The sequence below is a fragment of the Sinocyclocheilus grahami genome, unplaced genomic scaffold, assembly GCF_001515645.1.
Source record: "Sinocyclocheilus grahami isolate Dianchi unplaced genomic scaffold, SAMN03320097.WGS_v1.1 scaffold312.1, whole genome shotgun sequence".
Taxonomy (NCBI): domain Eukaryota; kingdom Metazoa; phylum Chordata; class Actinopteri; order Cypriniformes; family Cyprinidae; genus Sinocyclocheilus; species Sinocyclocheilus grahami.
In genome coordinates, this window is record NW_015505491.1 from 1019685 (window position 1) to 1036755 (window position 17071).

Genomic DNA, 17071 nt, shown 5'->3' on the forward strand with positions numbered 1-17071 from the left:
TATATATATATATATATATATATATATATATATATATATATATATATACACACACACACATACACACACACACTTTCTTGAGACACTGTTTCTTGAGATCGCAAATGCATTTCAAATTTCGCTAATTTTAGATAATATAATTTTTGGTTTGACTCTCTACCAATTAGACTCAAACCACACCAAAAGAGCTCTTTAGCACCCACCCAATCCCATGAAGCACTGCAATGACATAATCAAGACAAGCTCTCTCTGCTCTCAAACTACTTAAATATTTATATGCATAATATACATGTTTTGCAACAAAAGTAAAATATATTATTTCTACACACATTTGTACCTAGATTTGCTTTATATTTATCAATTGTTTTAAATTAGACTGACCCATTTCACAGACTCTGATGATGTGTCTCCAGTCACTAACATCATAAATCTTGTAAAGTTTTAATATTTCCATTTAAAAAAAAAACTTTAACGCACATTTTTTAACACTACATGTTATATTACATTAAATTACAGAAGATTAGTCACAGCTGCAGTGTGTTTCTAATATAACAGCAGATGGATTGACAGATAATTTGACATCTTTCTCTCTTCTGATAACCATAATCAATCTCTCAGTATTTTCCCCCTCATAGAAACCCTTTTTATTATGCTACTGTGGCAAATGGGAATGGAAAAATGATGTGTTGTAGTTTCCGTTCACCACTATAGAAGTTTACCAAACTAAGATGAATTCTCAGAACCTCGTAAATGTAAAAAGGGACCTTTATATCATTTAACTCTTTCCCCGCCATTGACGATTTATCTCGCTTTTTAGAAGAAAACGCTTCCCTGCCAAAGACAAGTTTTTACGGCTTTTCGTGTTTTCACTGTTACACACGAGGGGGCGCGATTACACATCTTCTGAACGAGTACAAAACCTCCTGAAACAAAAACACACGTGAACAGGACTGAGAAACGAGCGATCTCTTATGTAAACAGATGCATATGAAAAATAATGCGATCATCAGCAATAGATGGCATATAAATGAAAACTGCATAATGTTACGGAGTAAAATTTTGCTCAAAATAATGCATTTTTTATGAAACCTACCTGTATTCAAGTATTGATAAAAAAAATTGTTTAAAAGTAGAGGCTCTGATCTTTATTTTGGTGTATTGCATATTCAAATATTCATACAGCAAAATATACTGGAGGCCATCAAATATTTGTGAAAATCATGAAAATCGCTGGTGGTGGCTGGCAACTTTTTTCAAAAATGCTGGCGGGGAAAGAGTTAAAATGCTTCATGGGATTGCAATTCTTTCTCTTATTAAACCTGTGAAGTACACAGTCTTACACCTTTGTCTTTTTGTCAGATTTTCAAACATTATTTTGCTTCAAATCAAAGTTTGTAATGCTGATCAATGTTTGTAGCTGATTGGTTTGGTTCATGGTTTGTGATTCAAAGACTATAATACAAAGACTCTATAATCCCTATGCGAATAACGAATGGGGAAAAATACTTCCAGAACCAAGGCCGCTGATAAAGTGGCCGGATCAGCTCAAAGCAGAGTACGCACTGTTGGGAGAGAGCAGTGAGCGCTCCGTGGAGTATCCGGACAGAGTGGACAGAGCTGACTCGGAGGTAGCTGACAGGAAGGAGCCAGACATGCCGGACAGGCCCGATCCAGGGCTGGAGAAGCGCAGGGGTCCGAAGCCGTTACAGCCCTCCTCCAACCATGACGAGCCCGATTCTGGACTGCGTTTATTCAGAGCTCCTATAGAGTGTCCGTTACCGTTCACTGTGACACACATAAAGAGAAAAACGTGCTGAATACTTCAGAGAAAGTTAAGCTTGATTTATTTATTCAGCGTTTTCATAATACTCGATTTCAAAGCAACTTTACAGAAAGTCAAAGTGTCATGTCTAGAATGACTTGATGCTTTAACAGAACAATTCTTGTGCTGGGTGACATACAGTAGCTGGGTTTCCATCACCCTGCTTTTATGCACATTTTGAAGTATCGCATCAGAATCGAGAGATGGAAACACTGAATTTCGAATTAAAAATGCCTTAATTCGCGGAAAAAGTTTTAACGCTCGCTTGAGGTGGTTTTTGACTTGTGCGAAAAAGGGTTAATGCGAATAATGGGAGATGCATTTTGCGATTAAATTCCTCCAAGCACATCAAAAAAGTCATGTGACTTTGCACTATGGGACTGTTGGGACGGCATAACCTGACTAACCAGCGGACTGATCTCATTCCACAGCATCTGAAATGTTGTTTTGGTCACTTGGAAATGCACGAGCAACGTCTGTCATCAAAGTATTTCTGTATAATTGCCTCTCTGAAATGTCTTACATGACTGCGTTCCCAAACAGCAGCATCCACCTCCGAAAGCAATGACTGCATTAATTGCGTTTCGTCTGCTCGCTCTGAGGCACAAGGAATTTATTATATATGAAAATTATAATATTCTCTTTTTTCTTAGTGATTTATAGTGCCAGTTTATCAGGAAGTGAGTATTTTGTTCTCTTTGACTTGTTGGATGGAAACGATGCTTGTTCGCAAATGTTTTATGCGATATTCCAGTTTTGCGCGATATTCCAGTTTTGCGCAAAAGTTAAATTCGCAACTTTAATGGAAACCTGGCTAGTGATCATATAAATTATCCTCCGGATTTAGATCTGGCTATGTTGAGGCCATCAAATATTTGTGAAAATCATGAAAATCGCTGGTGGTGGCTGGCAACTTTTTTCAAAAATGCTGGCGGGGAAAGAGTTAAAATGCTTCATGGGATTGCAATTCTTTCTCTTATTAAACCTGTGAAGTACACAGTCTTACACCTTTGTCTTTTTGTCAGATTTTCAAACATTATTTTGCTTCAAATCAAAGTTTGTAATGCTGATCAATGTTTGTAGCTGATTGGTTTGGTTCATGGTTTGTGATTCAAAGACTATAATACAAAGACTCTATAATCCCTATGCGAATAACGAATGGGGAAAAATACTTCCAGAACCAAGGCCGCTGATAAAGTGGCCGGATCAGCTCAAAGCAGAGTACGCACTGTTGGGAGAGAGCAGTGAGCGCTCCGTGGAGTATCCGGACAGAGTGGACAGAGCTGACTCGGAGGTAGCTGACAGGAAGGAGCCAGACATGCCGGACAGGCCCGATCCAGGGCTGGAGAAGCGCAGGGGTCCGAAGCCGTTACAGCCCTCCTCCAACCATGACGAGCCCGATTCTGGACTGCGTTTATTCAGAGCTCCTATAGAGTGTCCGTTACCGTTCACTGTGACACACATAAAGAGAAAAATGTGCTGAATACTTCAGAGAAAGTTAAGCTTGATTTATTTATTCAGCGTTTTCATAATACTCGATTTCAAAGCAACTTTACAGAAAGTCAAAGTGTCATGTCTAGAATGACTTGATGCTTTAACAGAACAATTCTTGTGCTGGGTGACATACAGTAGCTGGGTTTCCATCACCCTGCTTTTATGCACATTTTGAAGTATCGCATCAGAATCGAGAGATGGAAACACTGAATTTCGAATTAAAAATGCCTTAATTCGCGGAAAAAGTTTTAACGCTCGCTTGAGGTGGTTTTTGACTTGTGCGAAAAAGGGTTAATGCGAATAATGGGAGATGCATTTTGCGATTAAATTCCTCCAAGCACATCAAAAAAGTCATGTGACTTTGCACTATGGGACTGTTGGGACGGCATAACCTGACTAACCAGCGGACTGATCTCATTCCACAGCATCTGAAATGTTGTTTTGGTCACTTGGAAATGCACGAGCAACGTCTGTCATCAAAGTATTTCTGTATAATTGCCTCTCTGAAATGTCTTACATGACTGCGTTCCCAAACAGCAGCATCCACCTCCGAAAGCAATGACTGCATTAATTGCGTTTCGTCTGCTCGCTCTGAGGCACAAGGAATTTATTATATATGAAAATTATAATATTCTCTTTTTTCTTAGTGATTTATAGTGCCAGTTTATCAGGAAGTGAGTATTTTGTTCTCTTTGACTTGTTGGATGGAAACGATGCTTGTTCGCAAATGTTTTATGCGATATTCCAGTTTTGCGCGATATTCCAGTTTTGCGCAAAAGTTAAATTCGCAACTTTAATGGAAACCTGGCTAGTGATCATATAAATTATCCTCCGGATTTAGATCTGGCTATGTTGTTATTTGTTATTCTGTGTTCAAATGTAATTAAGAGACTTAAATATTGGTTTCGTATTAAGTGAGCATCTGTTTGTTCATAATTTAGCACCATGCCAGTTACCATGGCTTTATTAATGATGAGAAAGGAGTGAAAAATATAAAAAGTAAATAAATAAATAAATCATCTATACATACATGAGTAAAAGCTAAATTTATCAAATGTTTTTAAAGTTTAGCCTACCTAAAATCTAAAACTAAATCTGGCCTCACTTCATTAATAATCTTTTCTTAAGATTCAGCTGAATATTAAAGAAACTTGGAGGAGCTAAAACCATCACAGTCCATCAAAATATGCTTCAGAGATATTGGACTCTGGATGTAAATATGATTGGTTGTCACAAGTGAATATATCATTTGTTGAAAAAAGTCTGATACGAGTTTAACATTTTTCAAATTTAATCAGCAGTTATTTAAAGGGGTCATATGATGCGATTTCAATTTTTCCTTTCGCTTTGGAGTGTTACAAGCTCTTGCTGCATAAAGAAGATCTGTAAAGTTGCAAAAACTAAAGTCTCAAATCCAAAGAGATATTCTTTATAAAAGTTAAGAGTCAACCACTCCTACCTAAAATGGCTCGTTCTAACACGCCCCCACATATCTACATCACAATGTGGGAAGATTTGCATAACGCCTCCCAAATGTTCACACAAAAAAAGAAGGCTTAACTTTAATTCTTGCTGTTGCCGCCGCTGCCATGTTGTGGAGTCGCTGTGTGTTTCGTTGTGAAAGCGAAACTACTTTGTTTGGTCTTCCAAAAGAGGACACAACTAAAAATCAGTGGTTAAGTTGTATTTACAACACTGTTCCAGAACAGTTCAACCCAAATATTCAGATGTGTGCTGCGCATTTTATGGAGGATGAGGACCGTTTCCTGAACAAGTAGCCTACACTGCGTCTGTGGCACAAAGGCTGTTTCTATAAAGTTGGGCATTTCCAACTTTGCAAGGACAGTCTGGCGCTTCTTACGCAACGCAATGCGTAAATAGACAGAATAAGTCATTATAATCAGTAATTATGTCCCCACTGGATGCAACAAATGCCTCATTTGTAATGGGTTTTATTGGTTTTGTCTCGTCCTGCTGGGAGACGGCATCACAATATGGTAAGGGGTGTAACATTTCCATCACACGCTTGAGACATTCGGCCAATCACAACGCACTGGATAGCTGCCCAATCAGAGCATACCTCGCTTTTTTAGAACAATGAGCTTTGTAAAAATCGACGCGTTTCAGAAAGGTGGGGCATAGAGGAGCAACAATAATGTACATTATATGGAAAATAATGTGTTTTTTTAACCTTAAACCGCATAAACACATTGCATTACACCAAATACACAAAATAATGTTCTTTTTAGCAACGCCATATGACCCCTTTAAGCAATGATGTTGAATTAATTGACCAACATCTTGTTAATAGATGGGTTTCCATCCAAACATGAAGAGAATCTTTTCAAAGTTCGCAAAAGAGAAAAAAACAACAAACAAATGCGAATTAGGTGCATTTCCATCAAGTTGCTTGAGCAGAAGCCGGTGGTAGTGGTAACCTAGTAACCAACAGTAAATAAAGCACCATCAGCAGAAACAGCAGATTAGTCACATGGATTTAATGTTCGCTACGTCAGAATTTGTTCGGCAAATGCGCTTCCGCCTCCCATAATTCCCATGAACTCTTTTTCACACAAGTCAAAAACCACCTTATGCGAGCATAACATGAGTCGCCATCACAAATTTTTGTTGCGATACTTTAAAATGCGCAAAAACAGTGATGGAACCATAATAGTGACGAGACAAATTTCAGACATAATTACTATATTGTGATGTCTATCCTTACTGTGCTTGTAAAATGGCTCATATCCTGGGAAAGATTTTGATCATATCGCCATATGATCATAAGTAGTTTAATCAGGGAGCTTTTATGAAACTGACTTTATAATGTTAAATCTAGAAACATTTTTAATTAGTCAATATTTTAATTTTAGCTTCATTCAGGAATGTTCTTGTGTTCAAAAACTGTCAGACTCAGCAGAATGAAACTGAACACAGGGGTCTTGAGATGTTTTAAAAAACAGCATCTTGACACAGCATCATAAAACGCAACAAAAGGCTGAAAAATTAATGAGATGCACTGCATCAAAAACATCCATGTAGCACACAGACCAACACACAAGTAAAAACTGTAGATCATTCACCTCTTCATTGCCCTTAGGTCCAAAAACTAAGAGCTGTAACATACAAAATGTCTCCAAGCATGATTATATTTCATTCTCACCTCAAATCGCATTCTGACCAATGAAATTCCAAGACTTTTCTAGTCATTGGTGATTACTAGTAGGAATGCAAAGATATACCGATCCGATACCGAAAATTCTGAGTATCTATAATATTTAATCATAAACTATGACAAAAAATTATATTATAAACTAGGTTAGTGGATAATTCAGCAGCAAAAGATACTCTAGTCTAGAGGAATCATGGGTGCACAATAATTTTATAAAATCTAAACATTTAGTGAAATAACATTATTTAGTGGGGAACAAATAAAAGTTAATTATATCGCATGGAATTGATCTTACTGATATAGATATCGTACCTCAAAGCGATGATGTTACTAACCATTTCCTTGTATCGTGCATGCTGCGTATTACTAATATTAACTATATGGCTCCGCGTTATCGTCCGGGCAGAACTATTGTTCCAGCCACCAAAGACAGATTCACAAATAACCTGCCTGATTTATCTCAACTGCTCAGTGTACCAATAAGTACACATGAACTAGACGAAATAACTAGCAACATGGGCACTATCTTCTCTAATACATTAGAAGCTGTTGCCCCCATCAAATTGAAAAAGGTTAGAGAAAAACGTACTGCGCCCAAAGCTCATCGGTCTGAAAAGCGAGGTGTGCTCTGATTGGCCAGCTATCCAGGGCGTTGTGATTGGCCGAATACCTCAAGCGTGTGACGGAAATGTTACGCCCCTTACCATATTGTGATGCCTTGTCCCGGCACGATGAGACAAAAACATTAAAAGCCATTATAAACGAGGCACTTGTTGCATCCAGTGGGGACATAATTATGGATTATAATGACTTATACTGTCTTTTTACTCGTTGCGTTCCGTATCGCGCTGCGTAAACATAAAGCCATGTCTGCATTTGTGATCGGAGAAATGACAAACAACAAGTGCTACTCTACACTCCTCAAAACTCGTGTTTGAATCGTCAGTGGCAAATTCTTTAAATATAAAAAACGTACTTACAGTCTGTGAGTCAGAACAGGCGGCATTGTAGTCTACTCTTCCAGGATCAGGAAACAGTCCTCCATAAAATGCGCTGGACACATCTGAATATTTGGGTTAAACTGTTCTGGAACAGTGTTGTAAATACAAATTAACCACTGATTTCTAGTCGTGGCGTCTTTTGGAAGGCCAAACAAATTAGTTTCGCTTTTACAACGAAACACAGCATCACACACCGCGGCCTAGAGTGAGCAGAGGCCGGGGGCTAGAGTGAGCAGAGGCGGGCAGGCTTGAGAACGGCGCGGCTGGCGGATTCGACGAAGGAGTGTCCGGAGGGCTTGCAGCAACCACATGTGGCGACCCCGGGCTGGACTCTGCTTCGTCCACGGTGTAAGTCTATCCGGCGATCCACAGCGCGAAGTTGATGTAATTCCTCAGCGACCAGCACAGATCAGCTCTAGGCATGACGAAGCGGATATCGTCCTCTTTTGGAAGGACAACCAAAGTAGTTTCGTTTTCACAATGAAACCCAGCGCCTTCACGACATGGCGGCGGTGTTAAACTGTTCTGGAACAGTGTTGTAAATACAAATTAACCACTGATTTCTAGTCGTGTCGTCTTTTGGAAGGCCAAACAAATTAGTTTCGCTTTTACAACGAAACACAGCATCACACACCGCGGCCTAGAGTGAGCAGAGGCCGGGGGCTAGAGTGAGCAGAGGCGGGCAGGCTTGAGAACGGCGCGGCTGGCGGATTCGACGAAGGAGTGTCCGGAGGGCTTGCAGCAACCACATGTGGCGACCCCGGGCTGGACTCTGCTTCGTCCACGGTGTAAGTCTATCCGGCGATCCACAGCGCGAAGTTGATGTAATTCCTCAGCGACCAGCACAGATCAGCTCTAGGCATGACGAAGCGGATATCGTCCTCTTTTGGAAGGACAACCAAAGTAGTTTCGTTTTCACAATGAAACCCAGCGCCTTCACGACATGGCGGCGGTGGCAACAACAATACTACAGCGAGAATAGTATTTAATAGAACTTAATATACTAATAGAATAGTTCTTTGCGTGACCATGTGGGCGGCGTTATGTAAATCTTCCCACATCGTGACGTAGACATGTGGGGGCGATTTAGAACGAGTCGTTTTAGGTAGGCGTGGTTGACTCTTAATTTTTTAAAAGAATATCTTTTTAGTCTTTGCAACTTTACAGATCTTCTTTATGCACCAAGAGCTTGTAACACACTCCAAAGAGAAAGGAAAAATTTAAATCGCATCATATGACCCCTTTAATAATCTTTCATTGCGCAAAAGTATTATAATATGAAAGGTTATATGGCTCCAATACAGAGCAGCACAAAGCGCTTATGCACATCTCGTGCGCAGAATGATGCACTTGAAGCAACACAGAGTCACAGCACGCAGCATAGAAAAGTTCAAAGCACAAAGGGAAGACATATTGATGCGTAGTGTATTACTGTATATCTGTGAAATAGTTTGAGCCTTTTCTTTTAACAGTTTCAAATCTCAGTTATTGAGCGCTCTTGAAGAGAGTTTCATCGTTTTGACTGTCGTAACCGAACACAACATGCTGTTTGAGCACTGAATGTAGGATGACAGACAGCCGCAGCGGAGAGAAGAGTTTACGTAAACTTGAATTTAATGACTTAAATATTCATCTGTACCTCACATTAAACTATGGAACAGCTTCAGAACACTTCAAATATAGTGCACAAAAACTTTATGTTGCTTTATATTGTTTTTGTGCCATTCTTGGGGCTTAACAATAACACAGAATAATATACGCACAATAGGGGTGTGCGATACTGACAAAAAATTATATCTTGATATTTTCTGGGATTTTATCGATAACGATAATTAGACGATATTTTGCTGATTGTGTTATTGTGCTGGTACCTTAAGGACTGCCGTGGACAGCTGACTCCTAAAGTTTTTGATATTCTTCATATTCTGTGTGGTGGTCAGTTCATACTGATAGAAATTAATCTTTTCCAATAAATTTAAACGGATATTTACATTTTATGGGCATTTTTACCTTTATAAAGCCTTTTTTTTTTTAATTGTTCATTATCTTTTGAGTCAAATTCTTACAATTAATCAGGGAATTAGAATAATAAGACATTTGGGGCTGTTACCAAGCAAATTAAATCAACACAGAAGCTGCATCTGAAGTGGCATTTAGATGTATTTACACACTGTTTAATGCAAGACACGAATGCATTTAACCTGCAATTACAAATGCATAAATAATGTTTTGATATATTAAACATAAAACGTTGAATACTGATATATGAAATTATTTAAAACATGAAAATAATCTTTAAAAAAAAGTCGAAATGTGAAATTAAAACCGCCAAAATATGCAAATCACTGTTAATAAATGAGTCATTGCGATTTAACTGAATCATTTAAACGGTTGATTCATTCAGGAACGAAACACCGTCATGTTGCTCAGAGACGCAAAACTGTACTGTGGCTGTGTTTGGAATGATTTTTATTGGTGAAAGAGAGCAAAAACAGGCAATATGGTGTCTAAAACGTAAGTCTCTTAATTAACTTAGTGTTTATTGAATTGTTGTAAAAAATCAATATCACATTTGTAATCATGGTAATTTTTGGAGAAAAACAGCACTCTTCGTGTGAAATTGAATAACTATATGAAGTGGTATAAATATATACATTTTCTGCCCCCATGTTTGGAATTTGTGATCATTCTAAATGCATTGTAATTGACTGAATCATGCAGTGAACGCACTCGAAATGCGCACACGCACGCGCACTAGTCTCCACTTCACGTAATGTACGCGTACTCTGTAGGGGTGTTTTGAATGGTTTTTGCAAAATACTCGATAATTTTAAATCGCACATCGTTAAAACAACAATTACGATATTATCGCAGACAATATATATCGCACACCCCTAACGCACAATATCGGATTTGGATCGGTCTCGTCTGACCGAAACCCGATCCGGCAGAAAATGCCAATATCGGATCGATGCATCCCTAATTACTAGATAAGAATTTGTTGAGATATAGAGATTACACTACCTAAAAAAACTAAACAAAAAAAATCTCTAATTAATGAGACTAATTAATTATCTTTGGGAAAAACAATTTATTTTGTCTAAAAATTGTAAATAAATAAATACAATTCCCTAATCTTAATAGTCATGAAAATTACCTATAGGCCACTAATTTTTCAGAGAGCATATTTTCCACATATATAACTAAAGATAACTAAAATGAAAATAAAAAAAATCTGAAGAAAGATTGATGCAGCTTCTGCTTTTTTGCATAAATCACTCGCACGTACAAAGCTTCATTCTCTTTCAAATTCATCTTAATGTTCTACATGTCATTTTGCATGTGTAAATGGTTCATTAAGTCAGTTCATTAATTAGATTTCCATTTGATGGCCATTAATGCTGGGTAATACGGTTTACAGAAATGAAAACACTTTTTGGCACTTGAGCAAAAGATTAGTTGTTCGCTCTGAGACATTGGAGTGATGTTTTCTTTATTCAGTAGCAAGAGGAGACGTGCATAATGGAGGTCTCATTATTTTCTTTCTTGAAATATAGACGAAAATAAATTGAACTGATTTGACACATTAATCTTGTTTATGTTTTTTCCTCCATATTGTACATAATATTTCAATTGCTCACAGAATTCCCCACAAGGTATTTTACAAAGCTTAATTTTGTATTAAAAACAACTATTTCAGTACCTCAGCTCACAAAGCCCTCCTTCATTCAAGTATATTAACACTTTTTTGAGCATTAGTTCAAAAGAATCACGATTCAAAAGAATGATTCACGTTAATTAAATTCTCCTCTTGTGCATGCTGAAAACAGTATATATAAATGTATCTCACTTTGTGCGTGTTTGTCGTCACCCTCTCCATCCTCGCTGAGCATCCAGAGCGCTCGTGTGTTTCCAGAAGCATCCGGCGGCAAAACTCCATCCAACTCCTCCATCCTCTGCAGGTCAAACAGCCTCTCGTCCAACAGACGCTGCTGCCGTTTGGCTTTCCTCTTCAATTTCTTCTTCTTATTCTTTGATAATTTACCCATCTACACACAAACACACATGGGCAAAAAAGTTATAAAAGTTTTTTTTTTTTTTTTTCATTTACAAACCAAGCTAATTTAAAAAACGCCTTCTAAAACAAACATAAGGTCTGATGTTAGCTGATCAACCTGTGCAATTATGATAATGTTCGCAAGAGCAAACTAATCTCACACACTTATAATGGTTAATATGTTCTCATACAAACAGAACGTGTCACAGTGGTTAATGGAACAGTTCACCCCAAAATGAAAATGTGCTGAACATTTACTCACTCTCAGTCCATTTAATATGTAGATGAGTTTGTTTCTTCATTAAAACAGATTTAGAGAAATTTAGCATTACATGACTTGCTCACCAATGGATCCTCTGCAGTGAATGGGTGCCGTCAGAATGATCTATTTATCCAAAAAGCATAAAAACATCACAATAATCCACAAGTAATCCATTATTAAGATGTTTTTAACTTCAACCCGCTGCTTCGGACTAAAATACGAGTTTATAATCCATAACATTGCTTTTTCCAGTGAAAAATAAATATTTTCTGAATCATGAGAGAAATATGCACAGATCAAGCATCATTTACAAGTGAAAACAGTACAAAACAGTTCAAAACAAATATGCCTCAAATATGAGGATGTGAGAGGACAAAAGTGGATGGACTTTTTCACTGAAGGAAGCATTATTATAGATTACGGACTGGTATTTTGGCCTGAAGTGACCGTTTGAAGTTAAAATGCTAAATGATGGGTTTTGTTTCTTACAAACATGCAGCTTTTCGCTTAACACGACATAAATTGATGGATTGGAGTTGTGTGGATCACTTGTGGATTATTGTAATGTTTTTAATCAGCTGTTTGGACTGTCATTCTGACGGCACCCATTCACTGCAGAGGATCCATTGGTCAGCAAGTGATGTTATGCTAAACCTTTTCCGATGCAGAAACAAACTCATCTACATCTTGGATGGCCTGAGGGTGAGAATATTTTTGGCAAATTTTCATTTTTGAGTGAACTATTCCTTTAACAAGGTTGCTGGTTCAAACTCAAAAAAATTAAACCACCACTGTGTCCTTGACCTAAACACTTCACCTCAAGTTACTCCAGGGGAACTGTCATTGGGTCGTCAACCTTAGGCACAGTGGTCAGCAATGGCATGCAAAAGGGTTGTTTTATTTAGTTACAGAAGTCAAAAGATGTGCATTAATCGTGATTTTGTTGTCCAGGCATCCTATCTAAATGATTTGCTCATTTTTGACACTCTTAAGCTTACACTGACACAGCATAAAGTGAATTCTGCCACGGGGGATATCGGACACCCCTGCACCATTTCCAGCTCTGGGACTATTTTGGGATGACAGCTCTGTTGCCATGTCTGTTGTTTGGTCGAGTCGTGACACGTCCGCTCTACTGAGCCCAGTCTTACAGGACTGACCTGATGAACCTCTGCGTCTGGCGCTGTCTGTAAAACTACTGCTGCTACTTATAAATGAGACTTCCTGAGACTGGTTACTGTATATCAGATAAACTGGGTCACTGTAATCTAAAGGGGTCAGAAAGGTGCATGCAATACCGTCTGTTACGGATACTGCTCACAGTCTGAAGAAAACAGGAGTAATGCTTTCTATAATACAAACAGAGGATTCAATCACTCAAAAGTTACAAACCTGTTAAATCTGTTTAAACCTGTTAAATGATATTAATTAGTAATTGTTGCACACATCAGAACATTTACAAGTGAAAAGATTAAAAAGGTGGTGATGCACAGAAGGAATCACAACGACTAAGATTAACTAAATTAAAATGTCATAATAAAGAAGGTGAAAAGCAGTTTAGCCAACCTAAAACGTCGAGTCGAGTACTAAAAATACTGGAGATAATTTGGATAATTACTCTTTTTAAAGAGTCATTTCTTTAGGTAGCAGCCATTTATTCAAGAAATTTGTAGTCTAACAAGATTAAAAGGCATAATAATAATATTTTTATCTTATCATAATCATCAATATATTTTGTTGTAATAATTAATTAATAATTTAGAGAGAGTAATAATGAGATGAGAAAAAAATATTGTTTGGATAATTACTTTTTCTTAAACTTCTATGTAAAAGCCATTCATCAAGAATGAAATCAGTAGCCTAATATTTAAAATAGAGCAAAACAAAGATAAAAATGCACTATTTATTTTATTTAGTATTATTTTATCACAGCACTGAATATTATAGTATTATTATTATTATTAACATCAAAATATTTATACGTATGATACAACAAGAAATAAAACAATTAAAAGCCAGTTTGGCATATTGGTTATCAGGCACTTTAAATGTAAAACTCAATATCTGTTTTGTCTTAAAAATGCAATACCTTCCAATAATATAACACCATCCCAAGCTAATAATTTTGAGATATCTTATTCTTTTCAACATCTCTTTTCTCATCTCAGTGGTGGAGACAGCCTTGCTTTTCGCCATTCATCTCATTTATATTCAGAAGAGAGGAAAATGTGACAGTAATTCGTGAAATCACTCTCAACCATGCAGAGGTGGTGGCTGAAATAAGAAAAGCAGAATACAGGCAGCGGGAACGCAGCGGATCTCTGTCTGGCTGTCATGACGTGAGAAAAGATAATGCTCCTGTCTGAGAAGAAGCTTACTGCACTGCTCTTTTCTCACTTCTAAAATAGTCACTTTGAACTTTTCTTCTAAAGAATAAAAAAGGAAAATGAATCCAAATGCAGAATGATCAGATGAAGAAAGATAGCAAGCTGGTTTAATGCTCCAGCATGCAAACACCTCTGAAAGGTCTAATATTGTTAGTGAGCAGTTAATGGTGTAAAATCAACACATCTGTGGGACGGCAAAGAGCGTCAAGACCAAATCCACTGACTGGGGCAAACTGAAATAAATTTTTTCTCCATGCACAGAGCATTTAAACATACAAGTATACTCTAATAAAACCGGCATACGATCAGTTATCAGCCAAAACGTTGCATTCTTATGGAAATCAGAGCACATTTTGAGCATAGGTCGAATTGTCTTTTCCCAGATTAGTGGTTCTGACCATAGCCATGGAGATTCACCCCTTTCCCAGAGGTTCATGCCCGTATATCTACATAGGCAAGGGTGGGTTAGGGTACAGCAGGCAGATTAAAAAAAGTCATGTGTCATTTTCACCAGGGCAAACTACATCCTCTCTGTATTTCAGCAGGCACAACTCTGAACGTACCTGTTTTTCCCTTGGGGCCGTGCTAACTGCCATCAGAACAGAAGAGGAAAGAGGCAAGGGACAGAAAACCACAATGATAATAATTACAATAATTTAAAATAAAAAGAAAACAGAGAAAGAAAAGATAGGACACCAGTTAGAAACCAAACAGACGACAGAGAAGAAATGAGAAATGATTGGCATATTCACCACAGAAGCAGAGGAGAAATGACGACCAGCATGCAGATCAATTTAATGGCACATTTGAAGTTGATTCAAAGTTTAAAGCACACCCAAATTACTTCCTTATTTGCTCTCTTACCTTTGAAACCTATAAAAAAAAATCACTTGAAAGGTAACCCCTAATTCTATAACCTGGACTCAATTACTGAGGATAAAACAACTGTGCTTCAGCTAAAATCCACAGGAAGGCAAATCTGTTTGAAAAAATACAGACCAACACTTCTATACAGAATATACAAAATACAGACCTGAAATTCAGTTGTGGTTTGTTTTAGACCTGAAAAAGCAAACCACAGCTGATCATTAGATGTCAACTAATTGTTAGGTCAAAATCACTGCCAAACAGCAGATTGTGTTGTTATAATTTACTCCAGGGATACTCAAATCATATCACTTATGGGACACTTTTAGAAAATTCAGGATGTACAGAAGCCTGTGAATAAATAACCAGGCAATCCTTGATATTCATTTGGTCCAAGTATTGACTAAAGTATAAACCAAACCTATGTTAAACCAGCCTCAAATTTTTTAATCAAAACTGTCATTAAAGGGTTAGTTCACCCAAAACTGAAAATTACCCCATGATTTACTCATCCTCACGCCATCCTAGTTGTATATGACTTTCTTCTTTCAGACGAATACAATCACAGTTATATTAAAAAATGTAGCTCTATAATTGCAGTGAATGGGGGTCGAGTTTTTGAAGCCATCCATTATAAAAAGAGCTCTACATGACTCCGGGGGGTTAAAAAGTCCTTCTGAAGTGAACTGATGCATTTGTGTAAGAAAAAAATCCAGATTTAAAACGGTTAGAATATGCTAGCCTCGTGAGAACCAAGTTTTGTTTACAGCAAAGGAAAACCAGTCCCCTCTTGGCTTATATCGAAAGCCTTCAACATTTTTCTTTATAAATCCTCTTTTTGTACTTCTAATTTGTGACCGGTGTTTTGTTTTGCTCACTCCTCTGTGCTTCCGCATTCGTCACTTCTCACCGGAGCTTACGTTACGCCTACATCCTACACCATCAGCTGGATCGTCACTCTCTCGTGAACATGCGTACGTCAGTTATCGGAAGCTAGAGATTACAATTTATAAAGTTTTAAATATGGATATTTTGTCGGCACCGATAGCTTTGTGGCAGTGCGCTGACATATAGCGCCATTGCACTTTGGCTTCCCGAAGTGCTTTCGTTGCCCGAGTTTGTGTCCCGGCTTGTGGACTTTTCCCGATCTCACCCCGTCTCTCTCTCTCTCTCCCACTTCACTTTCTATTAATTAACTGTCCTGTCTGAATAAAGGACATATAAAGGAAATATATATATATATATATATATATATTAGGGCTGCCACTAACGACTATTTTTATTTCGATGAATCTATCGACTAATTAATTGATTAATTTAAACGATTAATTTCCCACCAAAAAATCATCAATTTTACTTAAGAATATTTTATTAAACTATATTTCATTAAACCAAAAGAAATTCAAAAGTAAAAAAGTAAAGTGCAACATAAAGTGCAAGAAGCAAGTGTCCATCTCATAGTCCAAATCACTGAAATCAAAGTTCAGTATTATAGTGTAAGAATGACAACATATCCACGTGTTTTAGTCTACTAATAATAAAATTATAATCAAAAAACACTTTTTAAAGGAATATTTACCAGAAATATTATTTACCAGAATTTATTTAGGAGAAAAATGTAAATGTGCAGTATTTCTGAAAAAAAATAAAATAACTTAAAAAAATAACAATAATAAAATCCTAAACCTACCGATGTACTAAACCTACACGCATGTAAATAATTAAAGCGCATATACTGTATTAGAACTGCATCGCATATAATTATTTAATTAAATCGTAGCGTTTGTGAATTCACAATTATGCTTAATTATCATTTTTAAATGGGTTTAATACATCATGCAGCCTCGGAAAACAGACTAAAAATGTGTTTTATACATTCTCGTCCGTGAAATGCGCCACTTCCGGTATTTTGCGGGAGCAAAATGAAGTCGAGGATTTTTACAAATCAAATAGTCAAATAAAATTGACGAATCGCGACAGCCCTAATATATATATATATATATATACAC

General features: G+C 37.2%; 1 protein-coding gene across 1 annotated transcript in view; it reads right to left on the reverse strand.

Annotated features, from left to right (window-relative positions):
* Nucleotides 1–17071, reverse strand: part of LOC107601770 (SRSF protein kinase 3-like) — a 33432-nt gene that overhangs the window by 4998 nt on the left and 11363 nt on the right. Inside the window, exons 9-11 of the mRNA XM_016294064.1 lie at nucleotides 14759–14784; nucleotides 11340–11538; nucleotides 3052–3273 (exon numbers count right to left, since the gene is read on the reverse strand). Of these exons, the coding sequence (XP_016149550.1) occupies nucleotides 3052–3273; nucleotides 11340–11538; nucleotides 14759–14784 (447 nt within the window). The remainder of the gene's footprint in view (nucleotides 1–3051; nucleotides 3274–11339; nucleotides 11539–14758; nucleotides 14785–17071) is intronic.